The sequence below is a fragment of the Fusarium coffeatum genome (assembly GCF_003316985.1).
Source record: "Fusarium coffeatum strain FIESC_28 chromosome Unknown BRIP53273_contig_27, whole genome shotgun sequence".
Taxonomy (NCBI): domain Eukaryota; kingdom Fungi; phylum Ascomycota; class Sordariomycetes; order Hypocreales; family Nectriaceae; genus Fusarium; species Fusarium coffeatum.
The window spans coordinates 81,656-99,055 of record NW_022157824.1 but is presented as its reverse complement, the minus strand read 5'-3'; the positions used below and the strand labels follow the sequence as shown (position 1 = coordinate 99,055).

The 17,400-nt window shown below is 47.7% G+C and overlaps 8 protein-coding genes across 8 annotated transcripts; 3 read left to right on the top strand and 5 right to left on the bottom strand.

The window, feature by feature from the left end:
- Positions 1-640: 640 nt before the first annotated feature.
- Positions 641-1,805, bottom strand: FIESC28_00996 (uncharacterized protein; the record flags this gene model as incomplete). The annotated part of the gene is made up of 4 exons (XM_031155147.1): positions 641-885; positions 938-1,028; positions 1,084-1,126; positions 1,669-1,805. The coding sequence occupies 4 exons, from the start codon at positions 1,803-1,805 to the stop codon at positions 641-643; spliced, it is 516 nt and encodes a 171-aa protein (XP_031020804.1).
- Positions 1,806-3,657: 1,852 nt separating this feature from the next.
- Positions 3,658-4,662, bottom strand: FIESC28_00995 (uncharacterized protein; the record flags this gene model as incomplete). Its single annotated transcript, XM_031155146.1, has 1 exon — positions 3,658-4,662. The coding sequence occupies one exon, from the start codon at positions 4,660-4,662 to the stop codon at positions 3,658-3,660; it is 1,005 nt and encodes a 334-aa protein (XP_031020803.1).
- Positions 4,663-6,874: 2,212 nt separating this feature from the next.
- Positions 6,875-7,885, top strand: FIESC28_00994 (uncharacterized protein; the record flags this gene model as incomplete). The annotated part of the gene is made up of 1 exon (XM_031155145.1): positions 6,875-7,885. The coding sequence occupies one exon, from the start codon at positions 6,875-6,877 to the stop codon at positions 7,883-7,885; it is 1,011 nt and encodes a 336-aa protein (XP_031020802.1).
- A 151-nt stretch (positions 7,886-8,036) lies between these two features.
- FIESC28_00993 (uncharacterized protein) lies at positions 8,037-8,798 on the bottom strand (the record flags this gene model as incomplete). The annotated part of the gene is made up of 1 exon (XM_031155144.1): positions 8,037-8,798. One exon carries the CDS (start codon positions 8,796-8,798, stop codon positions 8,037-8,039), a length of 762 nt encoding a protein of 253 aa, XP_031020801.1.
- Positions 8,799-9,002: 204 nt separating this feature from the next.
- On the bottom strand, positions 9,003-9,816 carry FIESC28_00992 (uncharacterized protein; the record flags this gene model as incomplete). The annotated part of the gene is made up of 3 exons (XM_031155143.1): positions 9,003-9,307; positions 9,371-9,692; positions 9,748-9,816. 3 exons carry the CDS (start codon positions 9,814-9,816, stop codon positions 9,003-9,005), a joined length of 696 nt encoding a protein of 231 aa, XP_031020800.1.
- A 529-nt stretch (positions 9,817-10,345) lies between these two features.
- FIESC28_00991 (uncharacterized protein) lies at positions 10,346-12,185 on the top strand (the record flags this gene model as incomplete). The annotated part of the gene is made up of 4 exons (XM_031155142.1): positions 10,346-10,562; positions 10,625-10,788; positions 10,839-11,024; positions 11,076-12,185. 4 exons carry the CDS (start codon positions 10,346-10,348, stop codon positions 12,183-12,185), a joined length of 1,677 nt encoding a protein of 558 aa, XP_031020799.1.
- Positions 12,186-13,494: 1,309 nt separating this feature from the next.
- On the top strand, positions 13,495-14,999 carry FIESC28_00990 (uncharacterized protein; the record flags this gene model as incomplete). Its single annotated transcript, XM_031155141.1, has 2 exons — positions 13,495-14,360; positions 14,420-14,999. The coding sequence occupies 2 exons, from the start codon at positions 13,495-13,497 to the stop codon at positions 14,997-14,999; spliced, it is 1,446 nt and encodes a 481-aa protein (XP_031020798.1).
- Positions 15,000-15,629: 630 nt separating this feature from the next.
- Positions 15,630-16,757, bottom strand: FIESC28_00989 (uncharacterized protein; the record flags this gene model as incomplete). The annotated part of the gene is made up of 1 exon (XM_031155140.1): positions 15,630-16,757. The coding sequence occupies one exon, from the start codon at positions 16,755-16,757 to the stop codon at positions 15,630-15,632; it is 1,128 nt and encodes a 375-aa protein (XP_031020797.1).
- Positions 16,758-17,400: the final 643 nt, after the last annotated feature.

The following is a 17,400-nucleotide window of genomic DNA, read 5'->3' as shown; positions in this document are numbered from 1 at the left end:
AAACCTTCTCTCTTTCTTGGCTATCGTTTTTGCAGTGGTATTGATGGAAAACTCATGCTTGTCCGCTGCCGCGTGAGGTGTGGGTAGATTGGCATCAAACAACAGCATCATTTACCCTGCCAACTGGCTACTGCCTACGACCTTAGGACACTCTTGGTTCATCTTGATCATTTTTTACACTTCTGTCCATAATTTTGGCTTCCACCTGCGACTCATATTCGACCTATGTTCATCAGTCACATTGAGCTGTCTCAAATCAGAAAGCAAGTCAATGATCTGTCAACAGGGTCCATGAAGAGTAGATTTCTTTACTACTGCTATATCGCATCTGCCCCCATATATCAGAGCTGATCCTGGGACGACGTGAGTCGTGAGGTGCTATGCCTGATGTGGACGCGACTAATCTCAATTCCATCCACCCCAAATGCGATTGATTGTGTCCCAAGTTCCATCATTGCCCCATAAGCGCAAGCTCATTCACACCAGTATCCTCCGAAAGAACAATGTGGCAACCCCAGTCCTCCTCGCGTCCGACGTTTCAGGCAATGGTACGACCAACAAAAACATCCAACAGCAGGCGGATGAGAATGTAGACGAAAAAGACCAACATCATGACTGTCAGTACCATCATTCTCGATTCCTAACGAGCCAGTTGGTTTCTGAGACGGCGGTAGTCACCTTCCATACGATCGCTTTCGACTTCAAGGGATTCGGTGGACCGTTCGAGGTCCTGGCCTTCGAGTTCAAGTCGGTTGATTGCCTCAATAAGTCTTCGGTTGCGGATATCGAGGGCGATGTCGTGAGGGCTTGACTGATAAGGCACCCTGATAGGCCCAAAGAGCAGGACCTCGTCGTTAAGCCTGGCACCTCGTGTGATGGGACCGTCTGGGAAGTTTTGGTTAGCCAGCTTCTCGATAAAAAGCAGAATTGAACTCACTGTTGGCAGACATCGAATTGTCAGCTCGGGCTGGTGGGAGGCCCAAATCGTCGGTCGCATCGCGGCGGGCATCAAGATTCTCCGCGTGGCCCTGCAAACAAAGGCATCAGTACGTCGTCAGGTAGCACAAAAAGCGATGCTCATACTGCAGGGATGGTATCGATCGGTGGTGTCTGGCATGTCTTGTTGCTGGAAGGATGTCTCAACGCTGACAGATGGTGATGTTGCGAGGGAAGGAAAAGCAGATGATGTGAGGAGGAGAACAAATAAAAAAGGCGCCAGGCAGAAATGGGATGCCAATGTTAGTGCAAAGTTGTGGCAACCAATAGATTAATTGTATATTACCTCTATCACTGGCACGGAACTGCCACGGAACTGGCAGAAGTCTAGTGGAGATATACCTGAATTAAGCGGGGTACTTTCTCCTGCTAGCCATTTGAAATGATGTTTTGCCGATGGGCCTACAAACTGAAGATTATCTTGAAGATGTTGCCTAGCAGTTATTGGAGGGTACCAGTGCAGTGATGATCATCCAAGTGTACCTCTCAGGGCGGCTAATTAGCAGTGAAAACACATTCTAGATACGCTCATGGCAGTACAAATGCTCTGCATGGATTAGACACTGAGCGCGGTAATGTCAGTCGATTGAGCCGTTATTTACATGCGCCGACCCAGCCTTTCTCCAGTGTTGATAAAGTGACCGTCAAGTCTCTCTTTGTCTTCAAGCTTACATGTTCAGCTCGAGCACGGCCGCCGTTGGGGTGATTTCGGTACGGATTACAAAGTGATCGTACAAGGCGAGAAGTTGGATCGCAACGACACAGTCACCGTACACGTAGTTGTGATTATCACAGAGGATAAGTGACATTCCTTTGTTTTGGCGTGATCGCGATCGTTAGTGGATTAAGCTACGGCATCAGCAACCTTTGACACGCACGCTGGATTAACAACCCTTGTTCCACCTGACTATTCAAGCCAAAGGATGCACCGTGTACTGGTACTTCATGAATGAGCTTTATCTTCTAAACATGAAACTCACGACTATCCCTAGCCGATGATACCGACGCCGATCGATCTAAATCATGGACATGGGAACTTGCGTGACGAGCTCCAAAGTACCCGAGCGCTTCTGCGTATCATATTGGCGGACTCAGCGACTCAGGCTCTTCTCAGCCATACCCTTCATCGATAAACAACCAGACACGGATTGCCCGCAAAACTCTGGAACCTCAACGACGATATCCATGTCGTGATCATGTTATAAGTTACCAACCAAAACAGCGCTTAGACCCTTGTGTGACCGTGTGAAGATAGTCAGTGCACTAGATAGGATGAGCCAGAAAACGGCAAAGCTAGGTCGGGCGGCTTCATGTGCCGCAGAAATTATAAAGATTTCGACGAGTAACCGGGATCATCTGAAATTGTGACAATTATAGGGTAGAGGAAAGGCCAAGCGCACCGGCAGTAACGTGAGGCGATGACGTATTTTTGAGCAGGACGCTGTGCACGCTTGGAGGAGAATCTGTGCAAGGTAGACAAGTAAAGTCCGATATCTTGATTAATGATCCATTTTCTAATCGACGGAACAACAGTAAGTATCTAAAGCATTTGTAAAACCTTGCACATAGGTTTGTAGGCGTTGTATGTCCTTCTAAACCCAATGAATCGAGCTGATGGTATTCAAAGACACAATCTCCCGTTACTCAATTTCTTCTTTAGTCTCCTGGGATTTATAACAAGTACAAACACTCATATGAGTCCGCCAGAACATTCTTTCTCGAGTCGATAGCATAGCGTCCGCATGGGCCCCGGATCCAGTCCATGAGATACCTTGCCACGGAAACCCATCTAGAGCTGGATCCAACAAATGGCCCATATCTCCAGCCCAATCTCGTCGCACGCTGTTCTTCGCTTTCGTACATGTTTGTATCAGGACTTGCATAGTTATTGCTGGAATCCCTGGCGGTTAATGAAACAGGATCCGGTTGTGGACCCAAAGCAGCGACCTCGCGTTTCTCTAAGGACATGATGAAATCCACCGCAACTTCGAATTTTGTTCTGATTCCGGATATGCCACGCAATGTAACTCTTTCAACTTTCTCGTTTATCGAGTCGAAGGTAATGGAGCTGCTCAGGCCATCATTCTCGCCAGTAAAGAGTACCAATACTGTCATGGCAGAGATATTGGCGATAGAACTGCAGATATGGTAGCTTTGAGCTGGGACGATAACAATAAGAGCCTTAAACAAGGCAGTTATGGTATAGAATTGCTTGGGAGGGAGGTTAAGCGATCGCGTTTGTATAGTCAAGCGCATGGCCATACCTACATCAACAGCAGTAGCGTCGTCATTCGAAACGGGCTGATCCCTACATTCAACGATCTTTGCAATGAACTGCCTACCACGCTTGAAAGCATTCGATTGGAACTTTATCCCCTTCACACGTTGGATGTATGAGGACGAGTTATATGAGCGCCTTTCGGATACCGTCTGCGAATGGCCCACGTCCCTTAGAAAAATTGAACTTCGACAGAGCAAGCCCTCTTGCGGTAGGGCTCTCGTGTCTTCTCATCCTCTACTGTCATCAAGCATGGCTGCTCGCTTTCGACAATTCTCTGCCATGAGAAAAGCGGTCAAAACTACTAACCAAGAGGCAAGAGACTGCCATGGATAGCAATAGAGAACTGACTTTAGTAGCCTTTTCTTCTTTTATTCAATGACTCAATCCCTAGTTTCGATGGCGTCCCTCTTAATTCTCTCCATCGTCTGCAACGCTGCCCTTGCTCTCTCCCGTGTGTAGTCGTCGGAGAAGTCTCTAGCTGCCACCCGAAAACGGTCCATCCAGTAATCCCATCGGTCAAGCGACTGACTAAACTGATGCTGGCGCATGCCGTCCCATAGCTCCCAGTCGCGAGGCTCTTTTCGAGGTTCGTCTTGCACCAGCCTAGAATACAGCTTCTTACAAGCATGTTCAATCCAGCAGGCTGCCGCTGGAATCTCGAAATCCTTCTCGTCCAATAACCCTTTCTCTTTAACCTCCATCTCCGCCGATTCCGATTCATCTCCCTTCATCTGTCCATAATCTTCCTCTTTACCATCTTCCCGTTCTAGGGCGTAGGTGATGGCCCAACAGGCTGTTCGCCATAATAGTATCTCCGCCATGACAAGCTGGGCCTCGACATTCTGCTGCTTGACATATACATCGCGTGCCTGGCGCCTACCAGCGATATCCATATACTTCTGTGTCTCCAGGATATTCTTTGGAAGCATCCAGTGGGCATCAGTCCAAACCATACCAAAATAGGGAAGATCATCCCATGTCAGTGGTTGGTAATCATCATCTGTTGCTTCCCCGTTGTGTATCTTGTCTGGCACTTGAGATATGGCAAGACAAAGCTTTATTACGCCAGGCGTGCGGGTAGATGGCCACTCTACAAGAGCGTCTTTCAATAATCTCCATAGATGACAGATAACATGGATCTCATCCTCGTAAGTGTCCAGTTTTGGCACAGGCGAGTCGGAGTCTGGCCTGGTAATTGCATGTGCAGCTTCACCGTATCCGAGCTCTCCGTCGTGAAAGGATTTCAGGACATCGATCTCGGTGTAGAGATACCCTCGTAGTGCTTCGTTCTTACTCTTAAGACGGCCTCGCTGTTTGTCGAACCAGTCTGGTGGGACACTGTCGACACCCTCGTCGATCAGGGAGTAGTAATCAGTGGCTACCATCTTGCGAGATAAGTCTAGCGAGAGGAAGCGGCGGTAAAGTCGTCAAGGTGATAGGGGTGGTAGCACAAAAGGAAGTGAGAATGGTAGGAAGTTGTTAAGATTATGTGGGATTACTGTAGCGGGTAACATACCTTAGCTTAATACTTTAGAGAACGGCATGTGGCAAATCTCACCGATCCTTCAGCTGTTGTGTCATGTGATCTAATTCTGTTAGAACGTATCAGTGACGTAAAAGCCCTCATGGACATGACTGACACCTAACAGCGCCCTGTATAAGTGACCTCGGGGAAAAGCAAAACACAACTTTGCCCCTACTAAACCTTTGTAGTGTGTACCTCTTGGAATCTCCTGTTTTATTTTCTCCACTAGACGAGTGACATTTATACATGTCCGGCCCTTTCTAGATATAACCAAAGACAACTAACAAAAATTCGGTATACAGTCATGTCCAACTATGCACGGCCCTCTCTTGTTGGTTATACCTACAAGAAACCAACAGCACCCTGCACAATTGAGTCATATACCCACTGGACACGGCCCTCTGTTGTAGACATAACCAACAACGACCAGACGTATCCAGTTTTAACAAGGCATATGATATTTCGTCCCGTAACGGATGGACTTCTGACGCAATGCTGCAGCGAGGTCAATGGAAGAGTTTCTGACAGTTGGGCAGCTCTGGACTGACTACTTCGGCCTTGAGTAGCAGATCACCTAACAGACTAAAAGTTTTGGGTGTATGATGACATCTTTGTGGGTATGCGAGGAGAGAATTGGCCGGTGTTGAAGGGGGCACCAGGGTACCGGTCTTTGGTTTTTATAAACCTCTTGGTTCGTTTATTTTTGCTGCTGAATCTTCACATTGAGATACAGGCGACCACGGTCGAAGTTGCTCGATTGATATCCGTCATAGCTGCAACACATCTTGCTGCTAGCATATTCGACCATTTCATTTTAGTAGTTGCCTGGATATTTCGCTTATTTCCGAAAATTATAGTTGTAGACGATGGGTGTGGCCCACTTCGTGAATTGAGTTCTAGTAAGCTATGCTTCTGAGTTTGCCTGGGTCAAACACGATAAACAGCAAGGAACGAAGGTGGAATCTACCAAGTAAATCGAGTTCCAGCTAGCTGCCTTTATACGGTTTGGACGGTCCGTCTTCACGATATGACCGTGTTGTAGCGACGAAAAGATTTCGCTAGGTGGTAAAGGTCGTTGACGATATCATCGGATGGGATGAAAAGATCGCCAGGGCGCCTAGATAGAGTGGGAAGAGCTAGATGGCGGGTGGATGGGTGAACGCTGAATCTCGACCGCTGTTTTGATTCCATCGATTCTCCACTGCCCGCGTTTGATCCTCTCTTTTTTTATGGTCGATGGAAATCGTCTACGCGTAGTCGTGTAGCGTCGAAGTGACATGGATATAGAATTATCCTCTGACCATTGACTGAGTTGGGTAATGTTGCGCATAAGAGATGGAAGAATTTGGGCATCTTATGCTAGCTTAGACCAGTTCTTAGGTAATCTTACTGTACTACTCTAAGCCTCGAAAGATAACTCTTAGCATCTATCTGATAGATGTGATTCTGATTAGCCTTTTATAGTGAGATCTCCGAATACCAGTTTTAATCAACACGATAAACAACAAGCAAAGGAGAAGGAGGGGACAGCTACCACAGGCACATTGAGCTATATATAAGCTAAGAATACGTATCTAGGAAAGGTTCAAGACCGGCGAGATGTCTCAGGCTGAGCATGGAGAAGCACAAGGGCCATCCACAACGCAAAAGGCTGTGAGAAATGGCATTTGAAGAATGTGTCAATTTGTTCGAGAAAGGTACTAAACGCCAGTTTAATTCCCATTCAGCCTACAACTGTGTTGTTCTCGACCGTGGCTGAATCTTTTGTCTGGTCAAGGTTGGGGGGCATTGAGTCACAAGGTGTCGGAACATGAGTCACAGCAAAGTCAATTCAACACCTTGAGTTATGTACCGGAATCGCAGTCGTGGAGAAATTGTAAAGTTTTGAGAATTTTAATTCAATACTTAGACATAACCTTCTCTTGCCTACTCCGTTACACGGAGTTTTCGACATGCTATAAGAGTCCCTTGCTTGCGCCCTCCCGGTCGGCTTCCAGTCACTCATACTGACAACGAACACTACACCGACTTCTTTTTATAAAGAAACCTGAGTCATACTTCACTGAGTAACTATGGAACTCCTGGACGAACTCGAACTTATGGCGCAAGCCGCATCCGCGCTCCAGGAAAATGACGAAGATATGCAAACGACTGTCACTCGGTGGCAGAAACTATTCGGCTACTCAGTCTCTACTGCCGAGTCCAAGATCAAAGATCATCGAAAGGACGCGCTCGATTTTACGATCTCTGATGATCACTGGTTCGTCGTTCGAGATCGGATGAAAGCCGAGGGACACGACCGTGAGTCATACGAACATTTTTACAATTACCGCCGGGCCACGCATAATGTCAGCAACAACCAGAATCGTTCTATAAAGGAGAGGCGTATGCTTCGAGCTCTGGGCTTCTTGATCAAGCTTGAAGGGCCCTTCAGCAATGTAAAATCAATTATCGAAGCAGCTGGTCTATCACTTGACGCATCGACCGAAGTCATCCCGGCGACCGACCTCTTTGGAGAGCCGTGCTCTTTTTACAGGATCAACATGATGGACAAGTTGGCCATTGAAGAATGGTTGGAGAAACACCCCCAACCTGACCTTTTTTCGCCAACCTACGTTCGAGACAGTGCACGAAAGGATCTCTCGTCCACCTCTCTCTACCCAACCCTGGGCCTGGACACAACACTGCCTCAGTACCGACCTGAATCAGACAAAACCTATCGCCAACCCCCTCGCCCCTCACAAAATGAGTATCCTGTGTGGTACTTCTTCTACGGAACTCTTCTCGACAAAGCCATCTTAGCGAGGCTCTTCGGCTCCGACTTCCATGCTCCTTACCGTGAGGCCAAGATTCGAGGTGGAATTGTGAAGATTATGGGGAATTACAATGCTTTGGTGGATGATGAGAGCGGTACAAACGTGGTTCATGGAAAGGCAATGCGTGTTCAAACTCGTGAACACGAGGAGCGCCTGCGAGCATATGAGACGAATGTCTATGAGGTGGTCCGATGCAAGATCGAGGTGGGCCCAAATGAGTTCATAAACGGTCTCACGTTCCGGTTTATTGCAGACTTCTTGGACTAGAACATCTATCGATGCCTGTGGCCGCAGATAATAACGGCCAAAGTTTCAACATCAATGGGAGAGCGAATGGGCGTTAATCCATTCGAGTGTCGCTGTTTTTGGTACATCCAAGAATTGAGAACCACCAAAAAACAAGGCCATAATTACTACTCTAAAGTACAGCCTTTAGGAACTCTACCACGTCATCGATGCCATCGGGTGAGTTGAACCAGTGTCCTCCAGTCCTATACTCCCTCCATGCCACATTCGCTCCGAACCCTTTCAAGACCTCATATTGCTTCCTGCCCCAATCCACTAAGACCAACGGGTCGTCAAGACAATGCTCAAGGAGCATAGGCGTATTCTTGAGGACATCACTGTGTGTGGGGGATGAAGGAATTTGAAGCGTCATGCGCATCTCATCAAACGTTTGGCCGGCAAATGGGCATCGTCCGCTAAAGCCAATAAAGGCGCCCAGTCGCTTATCCGTGGTTGGGATATCAAGGTTGAATAATGTGTGTACGCTTGTTGCAGAGCCCATGCTGATGCCCATTAGAATAACTTTATCCCACCTCCCGTTCAGTTGATTTGCCTCGTCGGCAAGGATGTTGCGGATCTTAGGTACCACTTCTCTGAGTCCTTCTGCCTGCAGCTGTTCGTTCTCAGCAAAATTGCTCACATTCCAGACATCGAACCACTGGTTCCAGATGTTGGGAAGACTGGCACATTGTCTTTTGGGTGCTTCAGGAAACACCCATTTGAAGGAAGGAAAAGCGTCAGCAAGCGTGCGGCCTTGTGAGTCGCGGGAATATTGGAGGGAGTCGCGGAAGTTGGCAGCGGTATCTCCGCGGCCGTGTAGGAAGACGACGGTGTGCGAATGGGTTTGGCCCTGGGCTGGGGGTACTTGGACACTGCGTAGAGGAGGAGAGTCCATGGTAGTAGTATCGAAAGAAGGTTGCAGATAATTTCAATACAGAGTTGGGGAGAGATGAAGGAGGAGAGGCTTTTATTATGTTCTTAATGTACGAAGGCATCGGCTAGATAGATAGTCCGGTACCGTTTGGCTTATCCTTAGCCAGTCGGGTGAGCCTCGGGCGGATCCCCCAATCTGGCACCTTATGCAGTATCTATGATAACCCTAGTAATATGTATTATACTGGTAGGTTTCCGTTTGCATAGGTTTAGTCCCATAGTATGTTTGCTGCTGATACTGCCGAGCATTTTGTCCATATGTTTCCGTTTGCATAGGTTTAGTCCCATAGTATCTCTGCTGCTGATACTGCTGGTAGGTTTCCGTTTCCATGGGCTCGGCTCCATAGTATTGCTGGTGCGTATTCCCCGCACTGGTCTGGGAGAGCCAACCCAGGTCGTTGAAGATCATGGGGTTGCCCATTTGCGAAAGGTAACGATCGGCAGTGTATTTACCGTACGATTCAATGGTGTCTAAAAGTCCCGTAAAAGATATTGTGAGCGTTAAGATAAATATGAGGGAAGGAAACAACTGACCAATATCGGCTGGCAATACAATTTGACCCTTCTCATGGAGTGCCTTTAGGGTCTCCTTGACCCATACTCGACAGGTCCATTGTGGCTCCCCTGCAGGGAGATGGGAGCAATTCATCAAGGGAATCCGGCTGGCGTAGTGATCCAAATACTCAGCCTTTGGAGATTTGGCGATCATGAGGCAGACCACCATACTCTTAGACTTGGAAGGGTCGCGAACCTTGCGGTTCTCATAATAAAGGTCAAGTGCCTGACGCCCAGCATCTGTGGCATGAAAAAGACGACCCGCAGGAGGCTTGGCATCTGTACTCCAGAGTCCCCAATGCTGCCGTACATTAGATTAAAACATATATATATATAGCCGGGAAAGGAAGATTTACATATTGATGCTCTTTTCCGTTGTGACGGAGCCACTGAAAGGTAAGATAAAGAGTGTAGGGCTGACTCATTGTTCTAAAAAAGCAAAATAATAATATTTAAACTTGGGTCTTATGTATAAGAGGTAACTGGCAGTAGATGATTGTATGGAATGTAGAGAATCGACTTTGTTTGAAGCTATGTAGATATCCATGGGAATGAGGAAGAGGGATCCTGTATTTATGCTAACGGTTCCCTTTACAAGTACAAGACCCCAGAACAGTCCAAGGACATTCCCAGGGCTATTCTCTCTGCAGATTACCAAGTGTAGCCTTGGGTCCGAGAGAAGCGTTTCAATTCCAGCCGCCGACCCATGACGGGATCTCATGGAGGTCACTATATTTAGTCGGTATCATGAGTTTAGGCGCCCGTTGTGGATTACCCGCTGAACTGCCGCGGTGCCGCTACCGAGTGGGCGGGAATTGACGGACTTTAATTGGCTGGTTGAATCTTTGCCGCTTACCCTAGTCATCATCTGCCTAAGGCCGCAACTGTAACCCACCACGTTTCATAACACGAGAGAGTGGCCGACTATTTCCCAACAACGAAAAACAACATGTCATGGAATCGAGCATGATACCACTGTCACCAGAAGTCTACAATGCAGTCGACGCAGTCGATCGTGCCCAACTTGCACATCCCGCGCCGGCTCTCTTACGCGCCTACATTCTCGAGGCTGTGCAGCCTCAAGCGGCCGCAGATTACGTACAACACCGGCTAAGCGCCGATGGACATGCTGATGCTCTTGTCGCCAATTGGATTTATGTGATTGACTCAGGTCAGTATTCCATGTTTGTTCGACTTATCATCTCTCACTTACTGAATTTCATGTCCCCGCAGTTATCTCTGGCGTGCAGCCGCGTGCTCCTTCACCGGATGAGATAAAGAACATCACCAACCGAGACGGTAGAATATGTTGCGTGACGGGCAAACAGGGTAGTCTCTGGGACCCCGTTATTGTCGCTCCTATTTTACCTGTGCCATCTGGATGGCTCAAGGGCGAGGTTGGTCTTCTTTGTTTTGTTATTCCCTCTTATCTAACTCTGCACACCAGCCCCGGGTCATAGAGCTTCTCAACGCATTCTTTGGCCGCCAGTACCTCGATTGGTGGCGTCACTTCATCGACAGGGCCGAGATCTATTCTCCATACCACACTCACTGGCTCGTCCGAAAGAGCGTTCATGAGGCCTTGCAGTGCGGCATGGTCAAGTTGAAAAAACTGCCTTCATCCATGATCGAGGTAAGAAACGCTAACCATTTGTAATGAATATTGTTTGACCTAGATGTCTAGTTTAGAGTTGAGCATGTTCTTATTGACGATGAGCAACCTGTGGATGTGAATGGCGTCATTGCTCTGCTAGGCGACCATTCAAGACAGGGAATTGAAAAGGCCGATGCACGACTTATTGGTTCACATGCTCGCTTCTGTAAAAGCATCCAGCTAGTGAAGCTTGCTAGGGACATTGCGCCTGGTCTGTTCTCTCAGTCGAGAACCATGACGAGTTCCGCTCGACATCAGTTGCCAGTGCGGATTCCTTCTCATAGCCTCGACCTGGGACGCATATTTCTACCCCCACTGATGTGTTTGTGGCGCTTATTCCCATCTGCGCTTCGTATAATGACATACGAGCTTTTGCGGAAAATTGGAAACCGCTTCTACAACAAAGATGGATATGCGCTAGTTCAGAGGTTGCCTTTTGGCCTATACCTCAAGTGCAATTCCGACTCAGACACTCTCAGGAACGAGTACAATGCTCTCAAGGTTTTGGAGCGAAAGACAAGCATTCTTGCCCCACGAGCAATCGATATTGTTTCCCAAAACACTGGCGATGATGATTTCAGCTACCTCCTTATGACTCGTGTCCCTGGTACATCCTTAGCGATATGTCAGGATGCGCTCTCTGACCAAGACTGCGCAACCGTCTCCGCTCAGCTCAAAGACTACATTTCCCAGATGCGCGATATCCCCAACCCTTCTAAGATGGCTATCTGCAATACCTTGGGCGAAGCCTGCCGTGATCCTCGAATTCGAGATTGGGCCCCCATCGGACCTTGTCCAGATGAAGCATCGTTCAGCCAGCATCTACGCTTTTCCGACGAGCCCAGCCGGCGTGGACACAAGATTGTTTTCACGCATGGAGATCTTAACCCTCGCAATATTATGGTAGAAAGGACGACAAACTCTACTGGAGCTCGGGGGTGGCGGTTGAGTGGCATTATAGACTGGGAAACGGCAGGATATTACCCTGACTACTGGGACTATACGAAGAGCATGTTCGAGTCTTTTCGGTGGACGAGACGGTACAATACCATGATAGAAGGCGTGTTCAGTGAGTTTGGGGACTATAGCGATGAATTGGCTGTAGAGAAGCGGGCTTGGGAGTCAGGGGATGGTATTTAATCTGCTGGGAAGCTTTCGTATTATATTTGCAACTTTCCGATAAATGTGTAAAAGGCAAAGTATGAACTCGTGAAAACAGTTGCCCTAGTATGGACACAGCTCTATTATCTATGTTCAAGTGGTTGCTGTGATGATCATCTGCGATTATTTCTATTCCCAAAGCATATTGTTTCAGACGACGGCTGGCGTTCTTCAGCCAATCAAATCAAGCGAACAGCCCGCTGAAGACGGCTCGACAGGTCAATTGGTCCTTCTTGACAGACCAACTACTAGCGTGGAGCTGAAATACCTTGTCAGCGAGGAAAGCTGATCTACTTCGGTCGATCAGTTGACAGGACAAATGCCACGTCACTCAAATGTCTTATATTTGACGTCAGTAGTATCTATCAATCAACAATTATCAAGACATGGGCGTCGATGAACACTGGGGGAAGGCGGCAAGGTCGGCGAGATTCTGGAGAGTCGTGGGCTCAATGGCGACGTAAAACCACTTTTCGCACTGGACGCTGAATCAGGAAAGCCGTACACATTGTTCGAGCTCGGCGGAACGTACTATTTCTTCAACGTAGAACATGACTCTTTTCAGCGCATTACATACCCTCAAGATCTTGCTGAAATTCTCGGAACTATCACGGATCCAGATGGTGGACTTAACAACATTTCAACCTCTGATGGTTGAGACTCCTGTAGACTAGAGTACTGTACTATTGGATAGGCTTCCTTGGAAAAGAAACTATACTTTCATGTAATGGAGGCATGTTCCAACGGGAGCTGGGGTTCCTAGCGTTAGCGATATTTGACAGGAGTGATACCCCACCTTGCCTTCAAGCTAAACGCGATGACTAGCTACGCCCGGGAAAAGATTTACAATAGATTTCCATGCACATGCACAGGGGTTTTCCAGTTGTGGCTTGTTTCAGATGCTACGATTACGTTGTCGTCCAGATTTGATTGGATGTGGGTACTGTCCGTGTATTTAAGTTCCGGAATAAAGCTCAAAAAGCATTAGACAATCGATGAATTGGCTGCACACAACCTAAAAAATAATGTTCTGGAGACAGGCCTGTTCATTTTAGCGGCCGAAGATGAGACGACAAGCATTCTACTGCCCGGTAGGCGGGGCATTTACGCGCTTAACTAGTAGGGATCTTTACTCGTATAGCAATGTGATTGTCACGATGTTACCTTGAAGATGATCATAGATGGGACATATTTATTCAGCGGCCTTCTCTCATGGTAGCAGCGATATTCTTCTATCTTTCACTCTTTCTGTTTGTCAAATTACGCTCTTTCAAAACTTCGCTTCGCCATGGCATTCGCTCATTTCTTCTTCATTTGTTTCCTCCCTACATTCATTTTCGCTTTTACTCACCCTGGTCTCTTGGTATCTCAATCGGATATCAATCGTATCCAGACTAAGCTTACTGCCAGGAAAGAGCCCTGGACGGCATCTTGGGAGAAGCTGACCAGCATCCCATTCTCCAGCACGGAGTACAAAAACAATGCAGTAAAAGAAGTCAATCGAGGTGAGAATGGAGAGGCCCTCTGGCACGACGCTGCAGCTGCCTTTAACCTCGCTTTGCGCTGGAAGATTTCCGGAGAGGAGCGATTTGCCGAGGCTGCATCCGATATCCTTGTCGCTTGGGCAGACAAGTTGGAAGTCTTGAGTGGTGGCGACGATGCGTATCTTACTGCAGGTCTGCAGGGATATGAACTTGCGAACGCCGCCGAACTTCTCCATGACTACAAGCCTTTTGTCGAGACAGGTCGGTCAAAGGTTGTCAAGATGTTTGACGAAGTATTTTTGCCAATGAACCTCGACTTTCTCAATCAAAGACTCGGATCGCAACATAATGTCAAACACTTCTTTGCAAACTGGGAACAGTGCAACATTGCATCTGCCCTTGCCATCGCTGTTGTCACCGACAACCAGACAACCTGGGACTTTACCATTGACTATTTCAAGAACGGTGTTGGTAACGGAGCCATCAACAACGCCATCTCGAATATTGTGAAGGAGCCGGGGACTGGCAAGCCGCTTGGGCAAGGTCAAGAGTCTGGTCGCGATCAAGGTCACTCGGGAATGAACTTCCAGCTTTTGGGAGCCATTGGACAGCAGGCGTGGAATCAAGGCGAAGACTTGTTCTCTTACAATGACAGCCGAATTCTTCTCGGGTATGTGAAAGGTGTCCCTCACTGACTCATTTGAACACTGCTAACTAAAATCTCTTCAGAGCCGAGTACTTTGCGCGATACAATTTGGGTAACGATGTGCCGTTCGAGCCATACACCAACGGAATTGTTTCTTTCGATGTTATAAGCGATGCCTCTCGCGGTGCGATCCGGCCAGCATGGGAGCTGCTCTACACTCACTATGTCCAAATCAAAGGTCTCGACGCTCCCTGGACTACCGCCTATCTGAACAAGAGCTTGGAATATTTCGGTGGATTCGAAGGTGGAGCTGGATCTTGGGGAGAGGGCTCGGGTCATTATGATGGACTCGGCTGGGGCTCTCTCCTCTACCACTTAGACGAGTCCGATGTTCAGGCACTGGAATCGTCCGCCTTGCCCTCGGTGGCGTCGTCCAAGATCCACTATCCAGTCGCCCAAGGCACCCAAGTCCCAGCATCTCTCGCTCGTCCCGATACTATGTCCAAGCCCATCACGCAAACCAGGGCCTCTCCCACGGCAACTACTTTACATTTGCCAAAAGAATCTAATGTCGTCAAGCTTCCAGTTGCTCAACCAACTATGACCAAGAAACCCCATCGCAAGGCTCACAAGGTTAAAACAGGATGCCGGCCGCCGGCGTAGAGGATTGTAGCATTATTCCAGCTAGACGCTTTAACGCAAACTTTGAGGAGGTCAGATTCTCATAAGACAGTGGGTAATCCGATTCTGTCTGTGCTGAAATATTCGGTCGATGATTACAGGTTCGACTCTGTTTGGTGGACAGAGAATTGCAATCCTATCCTTCTTACATAGCTGGTCTATGGCAACGATCTAGTTCAAAATGGGTTCAATATTATTATATAACATTGAAATATTCACCTACATAATCTTTTATAATACTAAGTTCTAGAGGAGTCGCGGAACATCTGATAAATAGACTCACAGTTTCCATCGGGATGGGAAACGAGAGTTCCTGGACTTACACCTCGGAAAAACTTAGATTAGAAGATCAACTGAAGATAACACGAATAGCAGAACGTTTGTGTAGAGGGAGATCAGACAAATAGCACGTGCGTAAAACGCTGAGCAGACAAGGGTGAGAGCCTGGCTCCAAAAGGTTACCTATGAAGCTGGTCACTAATGATGAGAAATACTGTAGCATTGAGAGTGGGCGAGGTGAGATTGGGTAGATTTATGCTAAGCAGGTCGAGATCTAACATGAAAAGAAACATGACCTAATGTCCCACAAACGATTTCCATCAACATTTCCACCTAGTTGGCCTCTTCTTCGCAGTCGCAATGACAGGAATCACACTCGTCCTCTTCCCCTATGTCAGAATCACAGCATGGGCACTTTTCATCCTCGTCCTTGACGTCAGATTTGATTCCGAAAGACCACTCCAGAGTCTCATTCCCAGTTGCCATCAGCGTCTTGATCCCTTCGACCCCAAGTGCATTGACTTGATCGATGATTTTGATAGCTTTGATCTTCTGACTCAGTTCCTTAATCTGCTTGTGAATAGAATGAATAGACCTGTTGGAGTCCTTGATCTCAAGCTCCGCCAATGTCCTTTCCCACTTGATGTAATTGAGGGCATGATGGAGCTGCATAGACTTTTCGTGCTGTTTGATGGTGTCCACTCTTGCTTCAGCAAGTGTAGCCGCGGCGTTGTCCAAAGCCTGCTGGAAATCCGGATCAAGATCAGCACCATACATGCTGGTTGACTTTCTTTTGAGAATATCCAACACAAGCTTCTTTTCTAAGGAGTACCTTTCCGCTTCTGCAGCGGAGATATCGGGGTTTGCGTAATTAGCGAACACAGCTTCCTCATCGACGTCGACAAGATCAAGGGTTTCCCTGGTCTTAGACATCAGGTTCTTTACTTTGGCGAGGTAAGTCTTGGCGGAGTTCAGCTGCTGGGTGAGGCTGGCGAGGTCCTCATGTTGAGCGTCGGTGGCTGATGGAATTGCAGTTGTCTTGTCTCCATCATTGGCTTCTTCACCACTGTCGACAGACGAGTCCGGGGTGTCATCGTTCATTGTGCTGTCACTGTCGTTCTCGCTCATCTCTTCGCAGAATCCGGAGTCATAATCATAGTCGTCATCGTCATCGTCGTCATCATCGTCCGGGGTCTCAACGAGTGCTGCCGTGGTAGCTGTTCGTTCATTTGGCACTGAACTGGTGTCCACGGGACCGGAAGACGAGACAGTATGTCCAGAAGGTTGGACACCGTTCTGTTCTGGTCGGTATGCTCCCGGCAATCTTGATGTATAATAGGGATGCTCACGTTGAGCGATGCTGATAGTGGCATTGCCGATGTAGGGTCGAACCATTATATTGTGCCACCTCCCGTTACCCGAAGCGTAGTTGTTGTTGCTGTTGCTGTTGTGAAGTGTCATTTTGAAGTGTCCTTGATACTTCTTGTTGGTCGTCGATGTTAGTAGTCAGAAAAGAAAGAAATTGGAAGGGGTAAAGAAGGCATTTATATCCAGCTAAGATACTTTCTTTCGGTAAGGTAGAAAAAGGTTCTATCTATGCAGAGGAATCGTCATTATAGGGTTCCGTGTAAGCAGAGAACATATGATGCCAAGGTTACGTACACAGAAGAGTTATGGTAGTTGAAGAAAGTCTAAGTCCATTACGAAAAGCTCTTCCTGGATGGGGCTTTGACTGCGTCCACAGTCACGCTTCCTCTTGGCACAGGATCGGTTTCTGTTTCCAAATGATTCGCCAGGTCGTCAATTCTATGAGGGCATTCAGGCGTATGGAAACTTTCAATGGCTGACGTGAGGCATCCGACGAGTGTTGCAATCCACTGTTCATGCAGGTGACATGGGATTGGATCGTAGGGCTAGCCGGCACAGATTCTGTAGATACGATGCACGTCGTTTCGGAGGCCTTCTCTACAGTTTCGGTCTAGGAAATGAAGATTAAGGTTATCTGCAGTCATATTGAGAGAAGAGATCAATGTTATGTTGTGTTGTTTAATCTGTATACTTTGCAGGAATTCCTCCTTAGCAAAAGTCTGACTATCGATGTGGA